At 43.1% G+C, this 27,840-nt stretch overlaps 1 protein-coding gene across 1 annotated transcript in view; it reads right to left on the bottom strand.

Annotated features, from left to right (window-relative positions):
* VWF (von Willebrand factor) overlaps positions 1-27,840 on the bottom strand; it is a 145,445-nt gene that overhangs the window by 103,666 nt on the left and 13,939 nt on the right. The window contains exons 8-17 of the mRNA XM_037389450.1: positions 25,513-25,637; positions 18,296-18,512; positions 16,082-16,204; positions 13,432-13,543; positions 11,244-11,290; positions 6,882-7,018; positions 5,360-5,498; positions 4,671-4,771; positions 1,413-1,608; positions 208-423 (exon numbers count right to left, since the gene is read on the bottom strand). Of these exons, the coding sequence (XP_037245347.1) occupies positions 208-423; positions 1,413-1,608; positions 4,671-4,771; positions 5,360-5,498; positions 6,882-7,018; positions 11,244-11,290; positions 13,432-13,543; positions 16,082-16,204; positions 18,296-18,512; positions 25,513-25,637 (1,413 nt within the window). The remainder of the gene's footprint in view (positions 1-207; positions 424-1,412; positions 1,609-4,670; positions 4,772-5,359; positions 5,499-6,881; positions 7,019-11,243; positions 11,291-13,431; positions 13,544-16,081; positions 16,205-18,295; positions 18,513-25,512; positions 25,638-27,840) is intronic.

Here is a 27,840-nt window from a genome sequence, read left to right as displayed (position 1 = left end):
CTGCTGAGGTATGTCAGGTGACTGCTTCTCTCCCCCAGTGCTGAGCAGTCTCTGTGAACTGTTTTTGCATCCTTGCTTTGCATCGTTTGTCGTATGAAATATTTGGCACCTTGCTGAAATTATCTCATTCTAAGTTTTTCACCTGACATTGCTGTGAAATTTCTTCCAGACAGGAAAACAAGTGGAGTTTAGGAGTGTTTCACTTACGGCAGAAGTCGGGTTCTCTCCACTGGACCAGGATGTTCTTCCTAGCACAAGCTGCTGCATAATTAGCAATAGCAGAGCACAGACAATCCTTGCCATTGGAGCAGGAGCAAACATCAAAGCGGCAGTTCTTCACATAAGGAGTGGGACTGACTTCATGGTGACAGGGTTCAAATGCAGAAGACATCAGAACTGAGCAGGAGTCCTCAGCATATTTGGCTAAAAAGAGAAAAATTACATGCTTCCACTGAATCAATCAGCAGCTTTCAAGAAAATCTAGTGGAGGCACAGCAAATATTCTTTTTTCTTTTGGGAAAAAAAAAAAACCACACAGAAGACTAAAATAGGATCAAGTAGGCATAGATAGCATCATAGCTTATATGTCATGAGCTCCACTGAAAGAATAATGTTTCACTAGTAAAACAAATCAAGGAAAAATAATACTTTTATATTCTGTTACCACTATTTCTGGTGCTGTACTTCCTCTTACAGGGCCTCTGCTTTCTGCTGCTTTTTATATTTGCAAAATTAAACCTTCTAGGCTGCACTATACTTGCAAATTACCAGCATTTGCCCTAATCTACAGCCATAGAATTTTCTGTGTGCTTGCTCCCCCCCAAAATCAGAGGTTGCTGTAACACTTGGGACAAGAAAACTGCTCTGAGAATTTCTCTCGGTGTCCAACCTGGACAGCCAAGCAGTATGGAGGGAAAGAGGAAGGCTGTTTGTTGGCATGCAGTAAAAAGAAGGGAGACAAGGCATCAGGAAAAGTGCATAAGGAGCAAGGACAGAGGGGTGAAGATGACAGGTGTTTTGTCCACCCAGAGGATAAACATAGTATTGTTATCGCTTGTAAAAGTAGTTTCAGGGTCGCGAGTTTGTGCTGTGACTGTGATGGTCTAACTCTGTGGTTCAAACTGAACAGTCGCATAATCCCACATTACTGATTTTTGTTGTCAGTTTTCACAAAAAATTACATTTGCCTTAGGAAGACTGCGTCGATCAGCACCTCCCTTTGTTTGTTTCTCTTTTGGTTGGTTGGTTTTGGGTTTTGGGGTTTTTAGCAGTGATTACAGTTACCTCGCTGGTAATGTAAGCAAAACCAGCTTTCTACTCTTTTCCCTTATTTTTCTTTTTTTTTATTATTGTTATGTAAAACGGAAGATCACAGTTTGCAGCACATGTTAATTTTGGATGGAGTTCAGTACCTAAACGAGGATTGAGATTGCAGGGGTCACTGTCTTGTTTTAACAAGTCTTGGCAGCCTGGATTGAGCTTCCAGGAGTTTCCAAAATCTTCCAGAAGAGCTTCTACCATGCCCGAAGGTGTAAGAAAATCATCCCCTTGGTTACCATTGTAATTTCCACATAGCCCGCACATCTTTTCGGAATAGACTGGAGACAGCTAAGGAAGACAACATTAGCCTGATCATCCTCCAGAACAGGTCACCACTGCATAGCAAGATTTTCTAAAGAATGAACAATACACAATTTAACAATCAAGGAAAGTCTCAAATACACATTAAAAGACTATAGATACAATTGCATTGTACTACGTTTTTAAACTTCTAACAAAAATGCTACTATTAGCAGCAGGACAATTTTTGGATGGCACAGTAACAATTTCAAGATGGTAACTGAGGGTAAGTATGAGAAAAATGGCTTATTTTTATGCTTTGATCAGCCCTCCAGTTTAGTCCTTCCCTGTTTTTCCCCTTCCTTCCTGTAAATGAACAGGGCAACAGTGGAGGTTGCATTTTTAAACATAATTAGATGATTATCTTTCCAATGGTAATTTGGGAAAAGGTACTGCACTTGAAACCATTTCACATTTCAACAAAACAGTGAAGATTAAGAAAATTTGAACAGATCGGTTTTGTCACAAAACAGAGGCAATGTTGGAGGAGTTGTTTGCCTCACCATTAAGGACCATTAATAAAGTAAGGAAGAGAGTACTACCGCTAAAGCTACATTACCTCACATCAGAGCCTCCTCCTGCCTAGAGAAAATTATGACGCGCTACAAGCAGCATTGCAAACAACCCACATAGCAGACACACTTTTCCACTTTGTCACACTCTTGCTGCAAATGAAGGGATAGCTTTTCCACTTTGTCATACTCTTGCTGCAAACGAAGGGACAGCTGAAATGGGACCCTAAACTTAGAGGTAAGCAAGGGGAAATCTCCTAAGCAACATCTGCAACACAAAGGCACCAATATTTATTCGAGTAGGAAATGTCAGTTTCTATCAGAAGTAAAGATCTGGTGTACCACAAGTACTACCAACTGTCCTCGGGAGCTGACTTAGTGCTTTAATGCTACAGTAGTTCTCTGTATTCATTTAGTAGAGTGCTACTAGTTAGACTGGCAGGAGTAACCAGTGAAAACAGAACCAAGAAAGCCAGAAAAACATTTTTAAAGAAAACTGCTTTTCTGTAAAATTAAAAATAAAAACATCCTCCAAAATACAACCTAATACTACCTTCCCTTCAGACACAGTGGCCAGTGTGCAAATATGGGCCACCAGAAAGAACAACCATGAATTACTAAAGGATACATATTCTTATTGCTCCGATGGCCAAGGAAGCTACTCTTTCACGTACTCTGCAGATGGACAGTGACTCATACAACCCCAATTTCTGACATATTTTCAAGTGGAACCTTGAATCACAAATGCCAATTGGTGACCACAAATGGTCACAGAAAGGGGAGCCTTCTTGAGGAACATCGAAAGAATTTTTACCAGAAGTCTGGCCAAGGTAATGGAAGTGTATCACTTCCCCCAATTGTCAGAAATACTTGGCAACAAGTTAGTCTACAAATCCAGCATAAATTAAGTCTCCAAAAGCAATTAAAAAGATGCTTTAGATACTCAGTGAGGGAAAGAGCTTGGACCAGAACTGAATAAATACAGACAATTGGAGAAACTTCCACTGCTTTTATGGGTAGAGGATCTGGAGCAGAAAATTAGATTTGTTTTAACTGTAAGAAAGAATTTGCCAGGCTATACGGGTCTCTGACCAGGCAGAAAAATACTTTGAACACTGAGGAAAGCCAAAACTTCTGAGATGTGCCAAGGGACTGAACTGAATTATGCTCAGCCCAGAAACAACTTCTAGGACCCTCAGAGCACAGACATACAGGCTAGATTGAAACAACAACAAAACCATAGATGCTTTCTGAAGTTATTCTTGACCTTTCTTTTCTGTTGTCTTTTCGGCTCCTGTACTCACTTCTGAACCAGCTTTTGTGAACCTTTACACTGTGCCAGATCTGACATTTAAGGGGGGCAGGCAAGGAGAGTGCAAAAGCAATGCCATGGTTCAGAGAGGGCAGTGCCCACTGCTCAGTAGAAAACCCCAGTAAAACCGGCTTGCTTGGCCAAATTCTCAGTGAGCAAAACCACCCCACACAGTGCCCAGCTGCAGATCTCCTGCCGCAAGTGGGGCTCAAAGGCAGCAGAGCTGTGGCTAAGCACCCATCCACGTAGACGCAGCAGGAGCATGTAGGTCCATAGCCACGCAGCATCACAGGAGAGCATATCACTGTGACTTAGCATCTGTAGCCCACAGGTCATGACACCAGGAAACAACACTACAGAAGGAGTCATGTTCCTGAGGGAGCAAATACACCCTCAAGGACAACACCTGCAGTCCCTAAGACCTACCAACTGAAAGAAAACAGCCTCTTGTAGGAGCAAAGAGGGCAACAGATAGCTTAGCTGGAGAAGCTGTGATGGGTTATCAGCTGTCTGGAGATCATTCCACAGTAAATAATCTTCCCCCCTTCTCCCACAGGCTTTTCTGCACTGCAAATCATTCTGCAGCTTATAACACACACACATACAAAAAGTGGTTTAGGTGAAGCATTCTGTTGTTGCAGCTAAACTGCTTCCCTTACAGCTCATTTCTTTTAAACTGGGCTTGGGTATTTCTACACTCCACTGCAGTCTGCAGCACAGACGAACCCTAATTGTTAATCAAGGGTGACTTTAAACATTCTTCACAGTAGAAGGAGCATGCAACATATCTTCTGTTGAGTTAATTGATTTTTCCTGGAAATTATGAATAACTTTGTCCCTGGAGCCATATTCTTCCCTTATTTTAAGTCATACAAATCCATTACTTTAGACAGGACAGTCAAAGCAAATTAAAGGAAAATCCTGTTTGGACAGTATCTGCTGAACAAAACACAAAACTGTTCATGGTTAATAATGGCTGTTATTGCACACACACACACACACAAAAAAGGGGGGGGGAGAAGATGCCAAGCTGCTGTAGGATGAAAACATTTGTTTCTGGAATACAAAAGGACCTGTATATAACTCTGGGGGTAGCAAAAGAGAATGGAATTTCTAACATGCAACACAAAGCAATTTCTCACTACAGACAAGAAAATCTTTGTACATGTTTGGGTGGGACGAGAGAGGGAGCAAAAAGGCAGAAATAAAACAGAAAGAAAGAGTACCTTCACTAGGAGTTCACCATGACCATCCCAGTCAATCTGCAAATCTTCTCCATAGGTAAGGTGAACTGAAGTCCTCACTGTGCGCTGGATACGGAGGGCACCTTAAGATAACCACAAAGCATCAGTCAACCAAGCCAGGCTGCAGTGTTTCCTTGCCCGGGACTGCTGTGTCACACTGAACAGGCCAACAGAGCAGCTGCCACAGAGCAGGGGGCATGCAGGTCTGCCAAAGTCTGGGAGGCCACACTTCCCAAGTTTCGTGCCTGCTCAGCAGTTTACATCTGCATGAACGTGTGCATAGGCACACTTCAAGGCACTCAGGAGCTCTAGAAGAGGATATATATGCATTCTGCCAAACCTTAGACATTAACTGTGACATTTTACAAGATAACAGGAGGGATTTCAAGCTTCTGGATGAAAAATTATAATAATTTAAAAAAGCACAGACCAACAGTGGTTTTCAAGATCACATATCACAAATCCAGACCAGCTTAACTCTCCTGATTTTAGAGGAGGTCAGCAAAGGTGTGTCAGCTGCATGGAGAGAAGCTGAAATGGCAGGGCTTCTAGAAGAAGTGAGAATTTGGTACTGAAAGCACTTTTTGCTTGAACTGGGCTAAGGCATGCCAGAGAACACTAGTAAGTAGGACCCCTTCAAAGGCTGGCCAGAGTTAGCCCATGCAACACACCTTGTAGCAAAGGGATCTGTACGTCTTGTCCATTCAGTGAAATTCCTCCTCCATGTTTCATTTTAATGAGGCTGTTGTCCATATCCCGGATTCGGACAGAAGCTGAGCGAGTGCACACAGCATCAGGATCATCTGCACACTACAGAAAGGGGAAAATTTGCCTCAAACCTCGAGCTTTCACTTTATTGGTGACTTAGCCCTATGCCCCCCAGAAAGCATTTTGTTATCTAATTTGGGAGGTGTTAAGTGTCTCCATGGTTTTATGGATTTTGTTTCTGCATCCCACAAACACCAGGCTGGTGGCCTTTCTTCCATTACCCTGTTAATCACGCAGCAGGGAGCTGAGCTGCCTGCAGCTCCCTGTCTCCAAGCCTGGAAAGCAGTCGGCAGGGGTTCCAGCAGACTGCCGGGAGCAGCCTGTGCTGGTGCCCAGTGGTGGCCAGACCCTGCAGGAAGGGCACGCTGCCCTGCACAGCCCATCCGCCTGGGAAACAGCAGCATGGTTCACAGAGCCCGAGACTTGTGCTGTTATTTTTTCCTGGCTGTGGGTTACGCAGATGAGGAACAGGGATTGCAAGCCCCTGGGTCTCCTCCCTGGTTTCGAAAGGGAAGTTTCAGTCAAAACTCGTTCTGCAAGTTCCCACACACAGATGGCCTCAGAGCTGCGCTATCAGAGCTTTCTAGTGCAGGATACAGACGCAGATGATGCACAGTCACACCCTGTTTCTCCAAACCCTGCGACTTCTCTGTTGCTGGTGCCCTGCAAGGCAGGCTGCTGCTCCCCTTCACCCAGTCAGTCTGCTGATTCCATCGTACCTCTCCCTGCCTTCCACTTCTCTGTCCTCTTTCTTCCCTTCTGCTTTATTCAGCATCCTTTTTAGTTTCCAGGTTAGCTCACCTATTCCCACCTGGTCGATTAATTTCACGACTGGGTTAACCTCCCTGTGACACCCCCTCCAGGGTCTCCCTCCCTCCCCGCACCAGACTGGCTCTCTTTCCTGCCTCTCTCCAGCCATCTCTGCCCGCTGACCTCCAGCTGCCTCTCTCACAGCCCTCAGGGGAGGCAAAGAAAGCCAGCAGCTGCTGACCAGCTAGCGAGCAACAGAAATCACCCACCAATATGACGTAATGGAAAGCAACTCAAGGCACTGCTCTGCCTGGGCACCCTACTCGGCTTCCAAGGAAAAGTCCTTTCCCCAGACATCAAGGAGGCACCATCCCTCAGGGTGCTCCGCCAGAGATGCCCTCTGCTCAGCTGGCACAGGGGCAGCCAGGGCTCCTTCCCCAGACCTCCTGACAAACCTCAGCCTCCAGGCAGGCTCCTGGGAGTGGCCACCAGGAGAAGCTAAACGCTTATTATCTAAGGAGAAAGACTGCATCTGTTATTTAAACTAATTATTTCATAGGAAAATTACTTTTGTTGGCCTGTGCCTCTGCAATTTGTATCACGCTCCCGCAGCCCTTCCCGCTCCCTCAGGAGCACACGCAGGGGCCCACAGGCACCGGCCAAGGCTGCCGTTACCTGCACGGTCTCGATGATCACAGAAAAGGAATTTTCCACGCAGTCTTTGGCAAATAAGTACTGACAGATCCCACTGAAGGTGAAATACTTGTTGTCAAAGCTTTTGAAATGGGACTGGCCAGTGACGGAGCATTCTCCTGAAAAATGCAGAGTGCCATGAATCACCCCAGTGCCAGCTGTGAGCAGAATCCCCCCCCATCCCCCCACAAGCCGCTGAGGGGGAAGAGAAGCCCAGCAGAGCAGGTTGCACAAGGCCCGAGTTCCCTGCAGACCAGAAAGCACCGGCGAGATGCTTATCTCACTGTTTATTCCTGTAAGTCATTACCAGTAGTAACACAGGCACCAACAAAAGCTGGGGAATATGGTATAAATCGCACTCAGCAGCTGAAATTCACATCTACGGAAAAGCCTATATAATGTTACAAACAAGGGTCATGAGGACGTCAGCAAATGGCTCAGCTCTCTGCACTGAAGTGGATTTGATTCTTCCTCAGTGGCCCTGGAAATTCAGCTCAGTCACTCAAGCTCTCCGCAGGCTGTCATACCTCGGACCTAAGTGATGGGTGCTGGTGGCACTGACCAATCTTAAACAGCCATTCATGCTGTCTTTTATGCAGGAACTAAGTTTCCCTCTATACAATGGGGAAACAGGCACGGAGAATGGAAGTATTAATGCCTAAGACAGGCAGAGCTGGGAAAGACACTCAGGATTACCCAGCATTAGTCACACACACCATACGCCGGGACGTGTTGCTCCTTTAACCCTATGCAGATGCTTGCAGCATCCCGACATGACACATTTTAAATACACTTTTACTTAGCTCAGTGGAGCACATCGGCATCCATGGAGCTGGCTGCAGAATACAGGCAGTTTTTAAGTTGAAAATCAAAATTTGCAATGAGACTTGTTGCACTCTCACTGCTGTTCTGCTCTTCTGCCGCAGAGACATCTCATTCTCAGTCTGTGTTTCACAGTTGAGTCTGGGCAGATTGTGAGCTCCCCTTTTTTGTGTCTGTACTGATAGTTTTTGAGTATTGCAGTAAGGTTTTATAAAGGAAACAGTGTCTGAAAACTTTCTTCACAACGGCCTCCTTGAATGCAACCCCCCAAAACTGTTGATTCCTTTGTTTGGCTGCCTTGAATACCCATAAGTAATTATAACATGAAAGTAAAAATACCTTATCAAAATGAAGAGCTGGAAAATAATTAGTGTTGGAGTTCTTCCAAGGGCAGAATTTATGCTGGACTTGACTCTGAACCATTGTCTTAATTAACTAGCATAAAGTTGAAAATAATTCCATAGTTACAATAGCTACATCTAAAATCCTTACAGAGTAATGTGAAAGTCTGGCTTGCCCACCCTTCTACTACAAAAAGAGGCTATGTAAGCATATCAGCATCTTAAAATGTTTTGGTAAGTTGTGGTTCTTCATTTCCAGGAAGGCAGTATTCATGTGCCACAACTGGGATTTATTACCCTGTTATGCTAGCGTCTCTGCAAAGACCTCCACAGAGCTTGCAAAGAAATTCTTTCATATGTGAAGATTATCACACTTATGAGATGGCCCCATGGCAAACAAGGTGGGCAGAGACCTCCTTGTCCAAAACAAAATTCAGATGCTGGGCCTACAGCAGCAATCCACTGTCAGAGGATGGAGCAAGGTTAAATGTTACAATCTGGCAGATGAACCCCATGAGTTATCCTCTCTTCACTGCCTTTGAGTCTCACATAAGATCTGTCTATGAACATCAAAGTGCAAACTTCCCTCTTCAACATTCAGTGTTAACCATCTTAAACCAGCCTGTGCTAAAGCACCTCACAGATCCTGAGGATTCTCAGTCTTGCACAGCTCTGGTTTTCCCTAAGAAAAGTCCAGCACCCACTGGATGTTTGTCATCCCCTGCAGAGTAAGGGGGCTTGTTATTTACTAGTTCACCCTGGAAATCCTACTTTCTGTTCTGTCCAATTAAACTTGCACAAAGGTAAAACAAATGTTATTCTACTCAACTTCAGAGTCAACTAACTGGCTATCAGATGTGGAGAACAGATTTTAAAAAACTAGGCATAACCCACCATATTATGCACAGTTTGATTTCCAGGGCGTTCTTTGCAACCAGGAACCAAGAGGACAGGTTTGCAGCATGGAGAGCTAGGGACCGCTACCCAAGGCAAGTCCCAGCCCTTTGTCATCGCTCCTGGAAGGAAAATTTCTTTCCTGCGGCAAAGTCTCTTCTTATGGGTCCCTCTATCTACTCCATTTGGTGTAATGCGTCCCATGAGATTTCCTGAAACCTACTGCCTTTATAATTAATTTACAATATCAGCTTGAGAGCTTCTCGGTAGTGCTAGCCAGCTACTGCCTTCTGAAGCACTCTCTCCAGCTGGGTACCCAGCTTTATCACCAAACTTACAGGTAGGAAATTCATTCCTACAATATAAAGAAACCTTTCCTGACAAACAGGTTGGCAAAAAAAAAAAAAAAAAAAAAATGGAACTACCTTGGAACTTAGGTGAGTCTAAGTACATAAACCTTCTGTGACACATGATTTCAGAAATATTTGTTGAAAAAATAACCAACCAACAATAAAAAATTGCGGCACTATTGCTTCAAATAGAGACAAAACAGAACAGGTAAACAACATAAACTTGGCTACTACTCCGATGAAGGACTGCTGCTTTGGAAGGCTTTGCTGCCCTTCCATACTGTCTCAGTACAGTTTGTAGATGTTAGCAGGTACGTGTAAAACAGCTGCACCTTCAGTCTTGCACAAACCTAGCTGAAAAGTGACTTGGATGTATTGCTGGTAGCTATAAAAATAAGCTGCCTTTCTTTTTGACTTCTGGTCATTCGGCACAGCTTCTCAACTCGGAAAAAGGCAGCAATGTTATATTCCCTCTTGCATGAGGCTGCATATCAACATCTGCCAGCAAGTCTCAATGCCAAGCTTATCTTCATTTCTATAATCACTAAGAAGAAAACATGGCTGGAATTGACGATAAAAATTTGGCCCACATTCATCATAGCCCAGAAAGCAAGGCCATCAAGAGGTATAACTTAGGTAAAAACTGAAAAAAAATAAATATTTTTTGTTCATCAGCATGTTGCTACCCATTAGCTAAAAGACGTAACAAATCAGCTAGGGCTTGTGTCCTTGATTCTGCATTTTAGACAGTGAGATTCCCTGCACTTGGAGAAATCTTTAGTGAACACCTCAAGCATATTTCTATTTTGAACATTTGCATACTTCCCCTTCATTGTGTTGGGTTTTTTACTGCTGACACCTCAGGGAAAATGCTTTTTCAGTCTAAAGCAGGAGAAAACAGAGCATTGGTGGGTCGGGTAAGCTTAATGTTAATAGAAGGACAGACTTTTTGATAGCCATTTTAAGACTGATGTAATTCTCCTAATTTGTGAGGATTGCACGGTCTCATCTCAACAAAACAAACCAAAACCACCAAACCCAAAAAACCTGCTCTCTCTTTTCCTGTCCTGCCATAACCCCAGTCTCCTCATCCCTCCCATTCTCAGCTCCCAAAAGCAAGGAGAACAAAACCATAAAGAGACATGCTGTCTCCCTGCAGACTTCTGTGCACAACGCAAGCAGAGTCAAATGTTGTTCCAGGTCAAGCAGGCTGAACATAGTGCAGGAACTGAGGCGATGGGCTACAGAACTAGCAGAAGAAAACAAGGAAGGAGGCACTTTGCTGGCCAATGCACAGCATGAAGTCACATTCCCCATGTAGGCAAAAAAACGTGACAGCAGCCACCAGTACCAGTGAGCCTGGGAAGCAGAGTAGGAGAAATAGGAGCAAGAACATCTGCAGAGCTACCTCTCCAATCTGCCACCACCAGTGGAAGGCAGGGCAGCCATCCTCTCCCTGAGGTTGTAGCTCCTTAACCTGTAATATGACCATTAGGTTCCAAGCTCATGGAGTATTACAAGTGGTCCAGTCTACTCCTTGTACTTCAAACTGTCCCATCAACAAAAGTATGCTGATTCAAGCAATCAAATAAGGAATGGTACCTGGTCAAAGAACCCCAGTAGTGTTCCTCTACCTGAAAGCCAATCCTCTGAACATTCAGACCCTTTTATCTTGGTAAACTAAGTAATCAAAAGAGGACCGCTCTTCTCACCAGACAGGATTTTTCATTGGTACACATAAACAATACAGTACAATGTCTGGCTTGTCTCACGAGAAGAACTTAGAAATATGATCCCATCTGGATTGCACTGGAGCAAGCAAGTAAGAACAAAGACAGATTCACTTCTTCTGTGGAAAAAATACAAATGGGATGTAAGTGGGAGGGATGTAGGCAAGGCTTGCATGTCAAAACCTGAAAAGAATACAGCCAACATACCTGGGCATTCCCCATTGCTGCAGATCCAGGTGCCACGTCGACAAATGCTAGGAAACATATCATGACAATTTAGGCAAGAGTACACTAATTCAAATCTTCTGTTGCAACCTTCTCCCAAATAATTGCAACATGAACTTCTGTTTCAGGGAAATTAGACCAGTCCCCAACATCCTTTTCCTCTCCCATAACCTCATTTCTTAATATATCCATCCCTTCTTACCATCATTCAACAGAAACTGCTGGTAATATAAGGTGGAACGGCTGCATAACTCAAGAAGTCATGTTTTCCCCCACCAAGGCTCTGTGTTTAACAGAGTTTTCAACCACATTCCACTGAAATGGAATGAGTTTTAAATACACTTCTCAAGGTACGTCTATTAACACAACAGAATCATAGGAGAAAAAAAGTTGGAAGTGACCTCCTGAAAAATCATATACCACAACCCCCAACTCAGAGAAGGAAACTTCAAAGTTAGATCAGGTGGGCAAGTTCTACGTCCATCTGAGTTTGGAGATCTCCAGGATGAGGTCCCACGGCCTCTTTAGGCAGCTATCGCAGGGCTGCACCATTTCAAGGGGAATCATTTTTTTCTTGTGTCTAAACAGAATTGCTCCTGCTGCAACTTGTGTCCATTGCTTCGTGTTCTTTCGCTGTTCACCTCTGAGAAGAGTTTGGCCCTGTTTTCTTTACAACCCCACTTTAGGCAGTGAAAGTTCCCCCATTAGCCTTCAAATAAATCTATTTCCCTTTGATTCTCCTCATGTCATAAAATCCCTTGCTGTGATCATCTCCAGCGTCCTCCACAAGACTCTCTCCAGTCCGTAATCCTCTCTCTCACAGTGGGGGCCCAGCACTGGCCACAATACTCTGGTCACAGCCTCATGAGTTTGTCACAAGAGAGCAATGATCCCTTTCCTTCACTGGCCAGCTAGGCTTCTTCTACAGCAGACCTTCATCACTCTGACAGCACACTGCTGACTCAAGCTCCTTCTGCTTGGTTTCTCTTTCTGTGCAAGTTGCAAGGAGGTGGATTGTCTCTGCTTTAATGGTTTTGGGTGGTGGATTTAGCACCATGCCCCATAGGCCCTACTAGTAACCAGCAACATGCACTGATAGCGATTGAGATGGCTGTCATTCCTGGGCCTGTGGCATATACCAGGCCAGACAATCCTAGAATCGCCAAAATCAATTTTCAAGAGGTGCTAGGTATTTCTTACTCCTTTCATTATCCCAGCCCTTGAAAACCATTTGTTGGGAGTCAGTTTATTGAGGATGGTAAATGAAAAGCCCACGGAATGATGTTCTCTACAGCAGTCTCAAATTTGAATAACAGGAAGCATTTTCTAACAGTCTATCAGGCAGCACTGATCTCCCAAGAGCACCTAAGGTTGAACAATGTGCCCAAGCTTAAAGCTACAGACAGCTCCAGGGAAAAAGAAAAAATTCTAATGTCACGGTTATGGTTCATATTCTGTGACACACAGTGCAGGTAATTAAAACCTTCTGGTTAATAGTTATGATGCATAGGCAGTTTTTCTTCTGCATATGGTGGCCTTCATTAAGTCCTTCTTCTGTACTCTAATTGGAAACATTTGGGCACAGAGATGTCTGAACCCCTTCCACAAATGTCCACACTGACACAAAACCAGATCAGGAATGCATTACTCATTCCCCTTTCCTTTCTTTAGACAGCTAGCCTCCCCCTTCAGGCTGGCATTTATAAGCAAAATAAAAATCATGAGCCATGCAGCTGGGTTCATTAGCTTTGCAAGAAGTTCCAAGGACATGCCTGAGCTAACTCCTCTTGGAAAGAAATGGGGTTAGAGGTTAAATAAATGTAGGAAGTCAAAACAAAGACACCACCGCTGACACTAACCAGACATGGGAACCTGCCGGTCTGTCTTATCCACAGGAAACAGGTAGTTCTCTACTGTTGAAGGACTATGACCCTCACATTGTTCTATCAGATCAAATATCCCTTCAGAAGCGGAGCTCGTTTTGTCTTTGTGAACAGCTCATTTCTTGGAAGGGGCTAGCATTTCCAATAAGAAAGCAGGTCTTTGCCAATGTAAGAAAAAAATTTAGATGTAGAGAGATTTCCAGAAAGATCATCTAAAACAGTCACTAACCAGTGTGCAGTACTTATCTAGAGCAACATCAACCACACAAGAGCAACACGGAGTTTACCATGAGTTGCAGTCCTGGGAGATGGTGAAGCCAGGAGGATAATGTTTTCCAGAGTGGATGCAGGAGCAGTCGGAGCTTTCAATGCAATGTTCACCATCAAGGAGCTCCCCCTCTGCATAGACCAGGTAGCGGCAGATGCACATGCCACACACAGACAGGGACACAAACATAAATACGATTAGCTTTTCTAGTTCTTCATATACTTTGGCAAGACTTCATATGCATTATTATCCATAGTTAGTCACAGACAGCCATAATAAAAAAGAATGAGGCTTGCCAAAAAGCCTCACGGGGCTGGTGTCTACTTTCCTTCTATTGCTGCCTCTTCCTCAGGACGTGCTGAACAGAGCATTTCTGGTGCTCCCAGAAGAGCCCTTTGCTTAGCAAATCCCCAAGTCCAAAACACAAACATTGGAACGTATACGAGTCAAACATAGGGAACACGATCAAGGTTGATCAGAGCTGGTCTAGTAACTTAACTGTTGGAAAAACACATGCACTTCACTGACTGCAGTAAAGGGTATCTAGACAGGTTTTGTATTTGTTGTAAGAGGACAGAAGACAAAGTAGGGAATGAAAAAACAAAGTTGGACACCATAGAAGTCTAGCAGACAGGGTCTGAGAGAAAGAAATACTATCATGTGGAGCTGTGGTTTCTCATCTCAACTTCTGCAGAAGCAAAAAGTGAAAGGGCCAGCTTCCCAACTTGGATTCAGCTGCTGAGGTTTCCATATTACACAACTATAATTACCTATTCTATATATAGAGTATTTTATCTTACAAAGATAAACGGAGGCACAGAAGAGTTACAAGACTTATCCAAGATTGCACTATAAACTAGCAATAGAAGAAAGGTCAAATTTCTTTCTCTTAGATCCCCATGTTGAGAGGTAGTTGATATTCCTCCCTTTTTAAAAGAGTTGCTGTAGCCAAACATTTCGTTTGTTGAAAACCCCTCTCCCTCCTCTTTGAGGGACTCCTTCCAATTGCCTGCAGAGACTTTGGCCCTTTTCCCTGGCAGCAGCAGCCACCACTGACAGTGAGACACAGGTAAGTTCCCTTTCTCCTATTCTTCCCACAGAGCTGCCTGGAAAGATCGTTGTTGTTGAGAAAATCCTTCTAGTGAGAGACATTCAAAATAAGATCTGAGCATTTAAGAGTGGTGTGGCTTTCCAGGGAGCACAAGAAAGCAGAACATCCGCTTTTTTTCTTGGCAATAGGAATTCCATTTACAGCAATTCAAGGAACTGTGTGGTGCATTTAAGGGGAAAAAAATAAAAACACCAAACAAACCCCAAAACCACATTCATTAATGTATCCTTTTTAGTCTCAGAGCACTGGAGGGAAGCTAAGCGAGGGTATAATCCTCATCCTAAATTCTAAATTCCACTATGCATCTGTCAGATCCTCCTGAGTTCTCTATAGAACTCAAATCAAAGTTCTTCCCTACTTGACCATGCAACAATAGTAGAAGTTTTGAACTGCTGATAATTATTTCTTTTCATGCAGCTCCTTCTGCTCATCTACTCATGCAGTACCCTTTCTGCTGAACTCCTGTTCCTCTGCTCTTCAGTTCCTGTCCTCTTAGACCTTTCCTATGCTGAACTGACCAGTGCAGCTACCAAAAGGAGAATATAGCAAAAGTCCTTGTGCAGCCAGTGGATTCATCTCTTTCAGCTTTTCCCAACACCCCCAGGACTGCACAAATATAATAGCTAGATCCTTCACAACAGAATAAGCTCCTGTGTCTAGTTACATCACCTGTCACCCTTCATGTGCACCTTCCCAGGTCCTGCCACAGAGTGACAGCTTCAAACCTCCAGTAAGAGACTGGCAGCTAAATGAGAAACTACTAAGCTTTGAATGCAATAACAAAGACTCAAACAAGGTTGACATTGTCATTACTGCCTTGTTTTGGAAACCAAATCATGTTCTCATTAAACCTCCATCACACTTGGTACCTTGTACAGGGGGGCAGTAAATACCTCTGTGCATTCACAGAGAGTCCAGATTTGAAGGCTGAAATGCAGATATAGTCCTTTTAAAAGCATGCAAACAAACAAAAACCACCACAACCAAAACCAGCTAGAAATGGGAGCATATGAAGCTTTGCAGCCAGGAACAAAACCCTTCTCCTGCAGTTGTTGGGCTGCCCCCTTTTAAGCCAATCAAATCTCCTGTATGAGTGATGCAGTAATAAGTGAAATTGTTCATCTAAAAACATGAAGATCTTTGGAATTATAGCGTGAGCTCTACACATACTGTTTTTCTGTAAGAAACTCCATCAGTCTATTCTCTGTTCTTTCTTCCTCTAACTGGATGCTTCTAACCAAAAGCAATTCAGAATGAATCTAGATACAGCAATGGTAAGCGGTCCCTCACCAAGAAAGAAAGGCAATCCTAGAGTATTGGACGGTGCTGGCTTTCACAGAAACATTTACTTTTTAGTTGGGTCTGAAAAATGGCCCTTTCATGAAGTGAGCATACAGGCATTATAGAAATTGGTTTATTGTAGGGCATGGTCCCAGAAAAAGAGAAGTGTTTCTGATTTCAGGAAAATCTAAGAGAAGACACAGCTTCCCTTCTTCTAATAAAATAGGTAGCATCACTGCCAAATGTTTCTCCCTAAATAACCCAGTAAATAAATTACCAGGGCAGCTGCAGCCATCAACACATTGTCCGTGACACACTTCATTGATATTCAGGCTCTGGCAGGTTTTGGCACAAGGGGATACACATTCCTTATACTCCATGCCAACTGGACATCTTGGCCCTGAAAAAATTAAAAGAAATTAGAAATGCAAATTCCTCAATAACTCTTAAATAAATAAATCCCTAATTATCAAAGGCTTAACCACGGAGACACCAAAAAGGTCATGTCCTCTCCAATCAATGATTCCCTTTTCAGATGCACAACATTTAAGAGACGCTTGATTTTCAGTTTGCTGCAACATCATCATCTGTCAGGTTGTGCAGTAAATACTTAAGAGGTTAAAGCCAATTTGTTTTCTAATAAATTCAGCCTTAGTAACTAAAGCCAAGTGCATTAAGAACAATGCAAGATGGGGAGATGTTTTGCCGTAATATCTACTTTGGATAGAGAAGCATGTTCTGTAGCTTTAAGCTATGCAGTTACTCCACTCATTTGTGAAATTATACTGTTCCATGTTTCCAGAGAGAACCAGGAGACAGTTAAGACTCTGAAATCCCATCCTTCTCTTTCCAGAGAACTGCCAGCACAGGATAACACCCATGCTGTGGTACCTTCACTGCTGTCATTATGTAAGCTATGCCATTAGGCAAGTGCACATTATAGCCATTCCTTCATTCTGATGCATATACATACCCAGCAAGACTGCGTGGGCATGGAGTGGGAAGGAAAGATCAGAGCCTGCCCTTTCCCAGCAGATCCTCTATGGAAGGAGGTGGGAGGGTAACGAAGGAGTGGTCTTGCTCTCTGTGCTGCCGGAGCTTGGGCATCAGCTTGTACTAGTACAGTGTGCCCAGCACTACAGGCCTTCCAACACAGCAGAGCGTTTCATGCCTCCAATGCAACTACCATCATCACCATCTCCTGAGAAAGCATCATACACAAGTGAGGGTGATGGAAAATTAAGCTCCAGATGTGGCAGCAGGCCACTTCTTTTTCCTGACTCTAAGAAAATATGGTTTGTGGAGTCAAGGGTTAGACGTGAGCTCTGTAATTCCTGGGAACAGAGAGGGATTCATTTCACTCACGTCTCTAGTTAGACTTACAGACAGCCCTAGCAAAAATGGGTTCTCTGGCTTGCACCCTGAGCAAGGAGAAAAATTTTCATCAGATCCCTTTTATGTCCCAATGGAAAGGTAAAATATTACTGCTAGAAATAAGACTCCCTGGTCCTCCATTGAACAAGTGGTTGGCAGTATCTTCCTGCCCTAACCATAACCTGAAGGCACGGTTTTCTGCAGTGGTTGCCAACAACAGAGTATCTTTACCAGAGAAGAAAGTGTTGTTGGTACAAATCAGTCAGTTACCCCATGAAATCAATTTACATCCTAAGACCTTCCTGTGTAATGTAAAAACATGAGAAAAATCATTGAGAATATGATATTAGAGGATTGATATTTTTTTATTATTATTATTCACTTGTGTGTTTATGTATTTAACCAGAGTTCTCCAGTGGAGGTATATGTGTATATCAATGGTGGGTGCAAATATGACCTTTCCTCTATAAACGTAATCTATCCCAGTCAACATATACACTTCCTTGTTGCAAAATCTTGGCAGAGATGCAATCAGGACTTCTGACCTCAGTAAAACTGGGCTAAGTAAAGGCAGCATTTCAAGATACAATCAGGATCTCTAACCTAGACAAAATTTGGCTTAATAAAGATAACATCTCAATTTCACGGTAATCAGTTCAAGCAAACAAAGGATGAAACAATTGTCTTTACAAAAAAATGTTAAGGAGAGCCTTTCACTAGGACACTGACAAATACAGGCTGGATAATATCATATATCTGAACCATATGTGAAATAGCTCCTAAACATCCAGGTCTATGTATCAAATAAGTCTTCAATGACTTTGTATACCAAGGTGGGACCTGTAACAGCTCAGGATCTTCTTCATATATGGTTCAAACCAACCTGCCTTAGGGACAACAACTTCTAGCAAAAAGTGGGTGATGGAGAGCTGAAAGGGAGAGTGAGCAAAGGCACTTTACATAAATGGAAGTGACAGGCACTTCAGATTTTAAGCTGCCATGCCTGAATCAACATCCTGAAAAAGCACCAGTTGCGTTTAGCTGCAGCATATAAATCTGCAAGGCAGGAATGATCTCATGTGGGATAAGCAGCCTAAGAATAATCCTGTCAGCTTACTGCATGAGCTCTCTTCGGGCCACCCATCCAAAATCACTCCTTCGTGAGCGCAGCTTCTTGCATAATCGAGGAACACGGAGCAGTGACAGTCCATGCCCTGGGTACAGGCACAGATGTCTCTCTCACAGAGATCAAGGTACGGCTCTGGATCAACCTTGTGGTGGCACCGGGAGAAGGTCAAAGATGTTCTTAGCAGCTGGCAAGTTTCTATGACACCCTGCACAAACAATTGAGGAGCAAGGTAGAAAGAGAGAGAAAGAGGCGAAATTAGTTACTGTAGTCTCAGGAAGAAGGGAAAAGCCCCAACTTTTCCAAACACAGTCACTACTGTTGTTAAATAACATCATGATATTACATAATTGTAATACCACCATGTTTTTAAATAACATCATAGTCAAGAGCTAGTAGGGAGCCACATCCACATATACACAAAGGTACATTAATATGCTGATTATTACAGTGTCATATAAGGATATTTCACACAGAAATATGTCAGTGAGGAAATGGAGAGAAACAAAGAACTGCTTCCTACCCAGCGAAGAACCAGATGGTGTCTGGAGTACCAGGAAGACACACACAGCAGGGGAGAGTAACTTACAACTAAGGTACTTAGGAAGAAAAATGCCCAGACCACCTTTTGGATAATGAGGGAACAGAGTAAGTTTCAGAGTGAACGATGGAGTCTGACTGGAATCTGAGCAATCAAATTTGTTTCCCACTTCTGGCCACATGTTCCTGTCATTCCTGCTGGCTTGTCCCATGCACGACAGGTCAGTTTAGCTCAGATAAATAGCACGAAAATAACCCAGGGGGAAAAAAGCAATTTTTTATGCTCTTCTCCTGAATTAAATCAGCATGGTGACAGCTAGTGTGAGGAGGAGAGGACTGCATGGTGAGATGGGGTAGCAACAAGAGGAAACTTAGCTGTACGTCAAACAAAACCTAAGGAAACCTTAGTTTATGGCTAACAATTCTCCCAAATCCCAAATAGACTTTCTCTTATATATGCTTTATTTCACAGTTCAGTGAGTCTGAGGTCCTCAGTGGAGCTTTCTAAAGGGATGAGAGAGTTTAGATAAGTGGGAAAACAATTTTCTGATACAACCCTACCACAAACAGTTGAAGCACAACTTTCTCCTACTTATTTGTCACCGGTTCATATAAGCAGATGTAACCATGCTGTATATTTCAGGTGTTATATAGGGGGGGAGCGGGGCGGGGCACAGTCTTCAGAGTCTTTCATATTAACAGTGCATTATTCCAGAATACCTTAACAAGTGCCTGAAGTGACAGCACATACAAGTTGTTGTGCTAAAAAAATAATAATTGGGGGAGAGATGAAAAATGGGGAACAAAAAACCCCACAGAGTTAAGCAGACATCAAGATGTCTTCTCTGAAAGGCAGATAGTACACCTGTATGGGAAAACTGCTGAGTAGAAAAGACCGTTTTTGCTAAAGGGTGTTTTGTCCAGGTGATCAGCAAAAACCAGTACATGTCTGAACCAGGAGAGAACTCTTGCTTACGAAAACAAATCAACCAGAAATGTCTTGCCCATTAGGAATACATTCAGAGTTTAGCAAATGCTCAGTGAACAACCACATAAACAAAAGGGGTTTGAGCTTTCTGAGAAAGGCCTCAGGGAGCTTAAACCTATGCTAACTAAGCACCATTAGAAAGCTGAACATTACTGTCCTGCAGAAAATCAGCCCCAGCCTGAAACAATTCTGATGCCCACCATGCTGAACCAGCTGGAAAAAGAGACTAGAAGGAAGGGAGCTGGAACAGCATAAATGGTGGTTGGTGCTGCTCTAAGACTACACAGAAGTATGAGAAAGCTGAAAAAGTGCCCTAAGGGTAGAAGTAACAACAACAGAAGCAGCCAAAAAAGCTATTAAAGCAGCGCTTCAAGATGAAACTGATATAACTGAGAGTGAGCTCAGAGCCATTCGGAGGATGAGCAGTGCAGCAACTCCCGGATCAAAACCTTGATCCAGATACTATCACACGCAACAGAAAACCAGTACATGCAATCAGCCCATTTAGGGGCTGTGTTAATAAGTTTTCTTAATAAGGTAATAGCCTTGTTAAAAAGGTAATACAACTCAACTGTTATGTTACAACAGAACTTAGACTTCGTCTGTTCCACTGAACAGTAAAAGTAGTAGAACTCTTTTAGGACCATGTTTATTACATACCAGTAAACGCTGATGTGAAAGTCACTTCAAAAATAGAGATTCCACACAGAAAAGATTTAAAATTAAACCCTCCCCCTTTTTTTCCCCCTGTAGTATTCTTTGGTCTTGTTCAGTAGCAACATACCTAATGACAGAGCTCTAGCTGATTATCAAGAAACCAAGCGATACATGTTAGAAAGCAACAATTTTCTCTTGACAATCAACTTGCTTCAGATTTGCTGGTGGCTTTATACAAGAAAATATTGCTGATTTTTTCCCATCTTTTAGACATCTCTCAACTATTGTGATGAATTAATGGACATAAGCTGAAATATGGGTAAATCCAAATAGATACAAAACAAACAAAAAAAAAAAAAAAAAAAAAAAAAGCACCTGTTCACCGTAAGAGTGGTCAAAGACTGAAACAAATGTCCAGAGAGGCTGTGGAACCATCACCCTGGGAGATATTTGAAATACGAGTGGACAAGGACCTGAGCAACTTGATCTAGGATGTCCCTGTTGCAAGAAGGGGGTAGGACTAGGTGGCCTCCAACCATCCCTTCCAACTTCAACCATTCTGCAAGTTGTTTTTATTTTCTCTCCTTTCTTTCTTTAAAACTCATATCGGGCTGAACTAAGAGAGGCCCTTGTTCTTTAGCTTAGGTGACAATATATATATGCCATAAGCACCAGATATTGTCAGTCTCAGCTGCTGCTGCAGTGCTCCTGCTCATGGAGCTACAGTTCTGGAAGTGGCTCCACACAAAGAATTAGTTAAAAGCAACAGACCAGGGAGTGAAGCCTCAGGCTGAAACAGTGCTTAGAGTACAGGTGGCTGCAAGATTAAAAGTAGCAGAACTGACTGCACTATCTGAAACACAGGTGAAGGGCTTGAAACTTCTCCCTTGACTTCTGCATGATTTCTGCTTTCACTGTTTCTTTAAATGGGTTAGCAGTGTCCTGGCACTGACAACCCTTAACAACCATAAATTTGCTGACCTTCTTTCTGCCCCAGTCCCACCACACAGAGCTGTAGGTGGAATTTTGTACATTCTTCCAATTTCTGTGGCATTGCCTTCTGCTGCTGCATGAACTGCATTTGTCTGTTGCCTAAGAATGGCCATTAAAGAGATATAATCTAAAAAGCAGTAGAAGAAAGCAGAGACACCCTCTCATTCCTTTGAATTTAAACTATGGTATATAGATACACAGAAGTATTTCTACAGATCTTTCAGGAAGCGTATATTTTGGTGCCGTAATTGGGTATAGTTTTCGGAATACACCTTCTTTTGGCTCACTCAAAGGAAGAATGATTTAGCCTCCCCTCTTTCCAAGCAAAAAAGCATCCAAAGCCAACATGTTTAGTAGACCAAATGCTGGCTGTACATTTGAGCAAACATAGTAGCAACTCACAGAAATCACTTCACTTGAATGCCGATTGAGCTAACCCCTGTATTTCAGAAGCAGAAAGATGAGGTTTTAGATACAGTGGGTCTCATTTTCACACCTAATATGTATTATAGTATTGTATATCCATGTCTTTGCTGGACCTGCTTGTGACCTCTACCATTACAAATTACAGTCAAAAAGCTGAGAACCTCTCCCACTTGCTTTCAGATCTGAGGATCAAAGCTGTTTCTTTATTGCATATGGGAGTGGGACTATTTCTTACCAATTGCAGAAAAAGCTGAATTTCAGCAAAAGCAGAAATGAATTGAATTTTAATTTCAGTCATTTTCACACCTAACACGTTATAGGTATAGTTTCCTAATAAAAAAGGAAAAAAAAAAAAACAGAAAAAAAGAAAAAACTAATAGTGCACTTTGGCCTCCACGCACTACTTCTATTAGAGGTGAAATCTAGAAAATAAAGGTAGCATCTAAGAGCACCTAAGTCAATCGCAATGCTTTAAAACTTTTTTTTTTTCAAGGCTGCCCCATTACCACAGTTATCCACATCACTCCATTTTATACTTCAAGATCCAAATTACCCATGCTGTTAGTCATCTGAAAGGCAATTAGACACTGAACAGGTAGCCTAAACGATCGCATCTGAGCAGTCAAGAAATGGATCTGACAACACAGAGCAGCTCTTTCTTTTCAGTTCCTATTTAAACAGCAGCTGGAGAGGGCAGGGCATGGTAGGGAGGCAGTAGCTCCCTCCCTCCAACGCTAGCCAGTTTGGCATGCTCTCTAGGCCACAAGACGAGGCGGCCAGCTAGCAGCTCCACCATGCAGATGCCAAGCTGCATCCAGCCCTGTAAGGGGAATACATGTATCTGAGAATAAACCATATCTGCAGACCTCTCTGCAGTCAAACATGTATGTGAGCATGGGGGGTGTTTTGGAGGTGGAGGGCAGGGAAAAGCCCTGAGCAACAGTAGGGTAAGAGTGTGAGCTGGCTCAAGACCTTCAGCTGATACATGGAGCAATTAATCAAGGCAAGAGCTCTTCCTTATTAAAGAACATGAAATAGCCTGTGTTTTCTATGATCCGAAGATAAAAGCAACAGGGCTTTCTGGCTTCAGTGCATCTTGCAAAGGAGTTCAGAAGCCACCACTCCAAGGATGCTGGGGAGAGGGCAAAGAAAACTGCAGCTCTACCCCGAGTGGGGGGACAGGGTGGGAGGGACGCACTGAACCAGAGCTGTTGTTTTCCTCACCTAGCAGCTGACCGCCTGGTGGGGAGGGAGGCTGGGAGACTGAGATTTACATTCCTGAAGCTGAAGCAAGCAAACAAAGCACACTATTAAAAACATTCTTCAGCAGGCACTCGTTTTGCTGGACTTCTATTAATAGCGCTGTGTTTATTCTTGCCCAGTGAATAAATTAAGCCAATGTTAAATTCTCTGAGCTCATGAACTCACTTGAGAGAGAAGATAATTTCACCCAGTTTGTGGGAGAGCAAACTTTTATCCCACAAAGCATCAGTATTTAAGATGATCTGTATAAAACTCAGCATTAGTTGCAGTCTACCCATCAGACAGGATTTTGCCCTGCATGCCACTCCCTGTCCTCAGTTGCAATGTTGACATTTTCTAAACATTAAACTTGCCTGAATAGATAAAATTCCAGCAGCCACTACTAGTCACAAGACCTAGCCCTGCTCTAGAGCTGTAACTGGGTTTAAAATGCAGTCCTGACCCTCAAAAGACATCTCAGCCAGGTTGAAACCTCTCACGCTTTGGTCGCACCCTTAGCACCATGCACCATTGCTCAAGCCAGGTGTTCAATCAGTCCTGACCATGACAGAAATGCCCCTTGCACACAGCAGCTCAGCTCAAGCAAGAAACATAGGCTGGAGATTTTGAACCTGAAATCACTGCTGTATTTCCTTAGCCAAGTTTGTAGGCTGCAAGATTGAAGCTATAATGCCAAGGGGCACGAGCATGCATCACTGAATTTCAGGATGTGTCTAACACAAGCATCTCCATCCAAAAGCTTAGTGGAAGTATAAATAGTCAGAACTTTGCAAGCTTGTCTGAATCAGCATTTTCCAGGTAACTAGGAAAACAGCACCCAAAGTAGCTGTAGAGCAGATGTGTTCCAGGAAGTGCTACTACTATTGAGAAATTATTTGAGCCTAGTTTAACAAGTATAGGCCTGCAGGATTTGTATAGCTAGAAACTGATGGCTAAATTTTGGCTGTAAACCTAAACCTGGCACCCACCAGATCATTCTGATTTACAACAGGGTACATGAAATCAGATGAAAACCCTCAATGGATGACAGTTCAATACACCATGACAGTCATAACCTGTAATGCCACATGCGGTCAGTATATATTCAAAGCTACTTTCCTCCCTGAGCTGGTGACCATCTGCATGTGTTCACCTTGTGTCTAAGGGAAACAAGGAACATGTTTATACTTATAAAAGAGGAGAAGAAAAAGGATGATGCAGCAAAGGGGGTCACAGAGTTGGCTGAGACAAGCAGTTCTGTGTTTCTTCAGTAATCAGAGCTACTATCTATGTGTATAGCTGAAGGAATCTCCTCCTCCTTCTGGCAAGGGAAATAGTAGCACAGAGCCTTTGCAACACCTACAGAGAACATCTCCTCTGTTAAAAACAGCCTGGCTAAAGAACCTCCCTGCTCAGGTGACCCCCAGGTCTGCAATACATTTACAAATACTATTTGTGGTGGTGACACCCACAGAGGCTTCAGAACTTCCCTGTTGGCAAGATCAGAAAGGGAATTAACTACCTCTTTCTACAGGCACCACATATACACACCTTTCTCAAGTAATACCAAAGTGTCTGGCAGCAGCTCACACTACAGGCTCAAATGAGCTGTTGGCTTCTTTGTTTATCTGTTTGATGTTTGTGCGTTGGGTCTTGTGGCATGGGGGAGAGGAAGGGAGGGTATACATGCACTGCAGTTTTAGAAAGAATGGCAACAGGCAGAGTACAGTAAGAGGGCAGAATTGCATTCACTAAGTAGTGAGTAAATTGTTCCTTTCTCAACACTGTAAGTAAATAAGACATTGGTCATAACATGCAGCCTCCAATGCCACTTCTCTACAGCACTGGGCAGCCCAGTGCAGAAATCCTCCTGCTAGCACCAGCCAGAGCCTGCAGGGAGGGCATATAGTTACAGCTCAGGAACTGCAAGCACACAGCTGCATGCTGCATCCTGCATCCAGCCCCACGCTGGCTCACAGGGAGGCTGAGAACTTCCACAGACAGCACAGACCTGTGCCATGGATGTGTCACTTCCACCTTCTGTCTGCACCTGGCTTCATTGCACCACAGCAAGGACTTATATATGGCCACTGCCAGCCCTGTGGTTAACTCCAGGAACCATGCACCTTGTTCCAGTGCAGCAGCAAGATGAGTGCCCAGTATAACTACCTCAGACCACACTACACCTCAGAAACTCAAAACAGGTATCTCCTGCACTTCACATCCTACCCGCTTGCTGAAGGAGGACCACGTTAGGTACAGACATGGATTCAAGGAAGCATTTGTGTTCTGCTAAAGGGCAGGCAAGCTGTCTGCAGGTAGAGAGGGGACAAAACCAAAATGGTATTCCTGCAGCACCAACCTTCTCTGCAATATCAGATGAAATGTTGCAGGTGTTGCTTGGAGTCTGCACTCTCTTGCACCACTTGTTTTCACTGTGCAAAGCCCAGGAGTTTGCAAAATCGTAACTGTTTCCCACAAGGGTCCCTGTGAATGAAGAAGAGGAGAAGCACATGGATATTAAGGGGTTTGAGCAACAAGTGGTCATCATTGGCTAGTATCAATGTCACAGTCTGCTGAAAGCTGTTTTTAAAAAATAAAACCTATTGTATCACATTAATTTATATTCCAAATAGAATGACCGTAGAAACACCACTTTAAGTGATCTGGGCTGTCTGCCTCCTGCAGAGGACCTCTCTGAGCTCAAGAATAGACTAAAGTCTGCAGAAAGCAGCTCCCAGCACTTCTCATACCTGCATGAATGTGGTAGGAATTATTTGCTGGTCAGCTATAATCTGCAGAAGCCTAAGCATGCCTACACATTCTCCTACTATTTAAAAGCTGTCAGTAAAACACAAGACCTATTAGAGAGGCAAGAAAAATGAAGCTGCTCTCCCTAACCGAAGAAAGTATTAGTATTCCTGATCCCAGCTAGCCTTGACTTTCTCCTTCTATCTGACACTAAATCTTGGGTGCAAAGAAATGTAATATATACCATAACTGGTTGGCTCCCCAGTCTTACTGTGTAAGCTATCCTGAAACATGCTCTGTCCTATTACCAGCAGCTCCTGGCACAGGCTTGGCAAGACTTGCACCCACTTGGCGTGAAAACCAAATTGAAGGAGTTAATCCCTATGGCTGCTGCTTCCCAGGAGATGGAGGTCACCTCTCAGCTACTCTTGCTTCCATCCTTCTGATAAGGGGGACCCTCCCGGAAAGGGAATGTTCCCTCCTCCCACGGCCTGACCGATCCCAGGACTACCTCTGCTTCCTTCTGTGGGCACATGCTACAAAACAGTTAATGTCATGGCTCTCGGGTCTGTAACTTTAAAACTTTAACTCTTTAAAACCCTGCTGTGTTGCCTGAAAGTATCAGTTGCCACCATTAATACATTCCCAAGACTTTATGCAAAGACTATGTTGAAATATGATGTGAAACAAAAGAAATGCTTCCCAAGTATTTCTATATAATATTTTTATATTTATAATAATAGATATGTACATACAATAACAATTTCCTTGAGCTACCTACTTTATATTAAGTGCAAACACAGAATATACTAAATACTAAAACTGTTCCTAAACTAAAACGTAATCATGAAAACTATACTGGGAATTCTAAGGCAGATGTAATAAAGCCAGTAGCCTTTAGTGGAGTTTTTTTGTAAACTAGAAATTAGGGTCTTATAAACGTAGCATATGTTAGGGCCACAGCAGATGTCAAAGGAGGAAGGCTCCAAGGAAAGAATGACAGGGAGAGGTGGTAAAAAGAATGCAATTTTCATCTATGCAGCCAAAGCTCAGCACAGAAAAAGACAAACCTCCAACAAGAACGCAAGCCTTCAGAATTACCACAGATTGTAAAGATTAGAGTAATAGCAAAATCCAGTCTGATGAGAAGCAAGGTGCTAAATTAAATACGTCCCCTTTTATTTGCACTAATGCAGCCTTATGGTAACCGATATATAATAGGAGATGGGCTCCGCTCTGAAACAGTGCTCCTCTGGCTCTGAACGCACGGTCAAGTTGGGCTTCCCACTGGCAGGTACCACCAGGTCCTCACCGACCCACAAGTTAAGATTTGAAGGTTGGGACAGCTGTTGGCCCTGAAATGCTTGTCATCTGGTTTTTTTTATTTCTCTACCTCCTTTACATTTTTTTCTTGTGATGCTTGTAAATTTATACCTCTTATGTAGTTCTTTTATGAAACATTTGAATAATACTATTTTAACTCTTCTTCTCCATTCTATGATTAATACCTTCAAGTAAATTTTTTTCAAAATTACTGTTTCAGAAGTTTTGTAGGATTGTTTGGGGTTTTTTGGAACCTGCTGTTCAAACTCTTGTTGCCAACACCTGTCAGTACATTAGCAGACCATTCTACAGGCACGAGTGATTTGTCAACAACTTGCCAGAGCAGTTCTTCCTCCTTACAAAGTCCTGGGGCCCTTAAACTAAACTACAAGTTGTTTGGAACAGGCAATACTTGAACAATTTGGGGTTGCTCAATAGCTTAGAGTCCCGCCTCAGGTAAGCCTCCTCAATGTACGACAGTACAAATCTGGGATGATAATGAATTAAGAGAGATCAGCTGACCGTGTATTTTTACTGCAATTTGTCCAGTGTAACCTGAAGTGACCCATGGCAACAGCTGGAGAGGCACTATGACTCTAAAATGAGAGTGCTGCGT

Source organism: Falco rusticolus, chromosome 5 (genome assembly GCF_015220075.1).
Source record: "Falco rusticolus isolate bFalRus1 chromosome 5, bFalRus1.pri, whole genome shotgun sequence".
In the NCBI taxonomy this organism is placed as follows: Eukaryota; Metazoa; Chordata; class Aves; order Falconiformes; family Falconidae; genus Falco; species Falco rusticolus.
The sequence above is the reverse complement of the archived record's forward strand: the minus strand, read 5'-3'. Positions and strand labels throughout refer to the sequence as shown.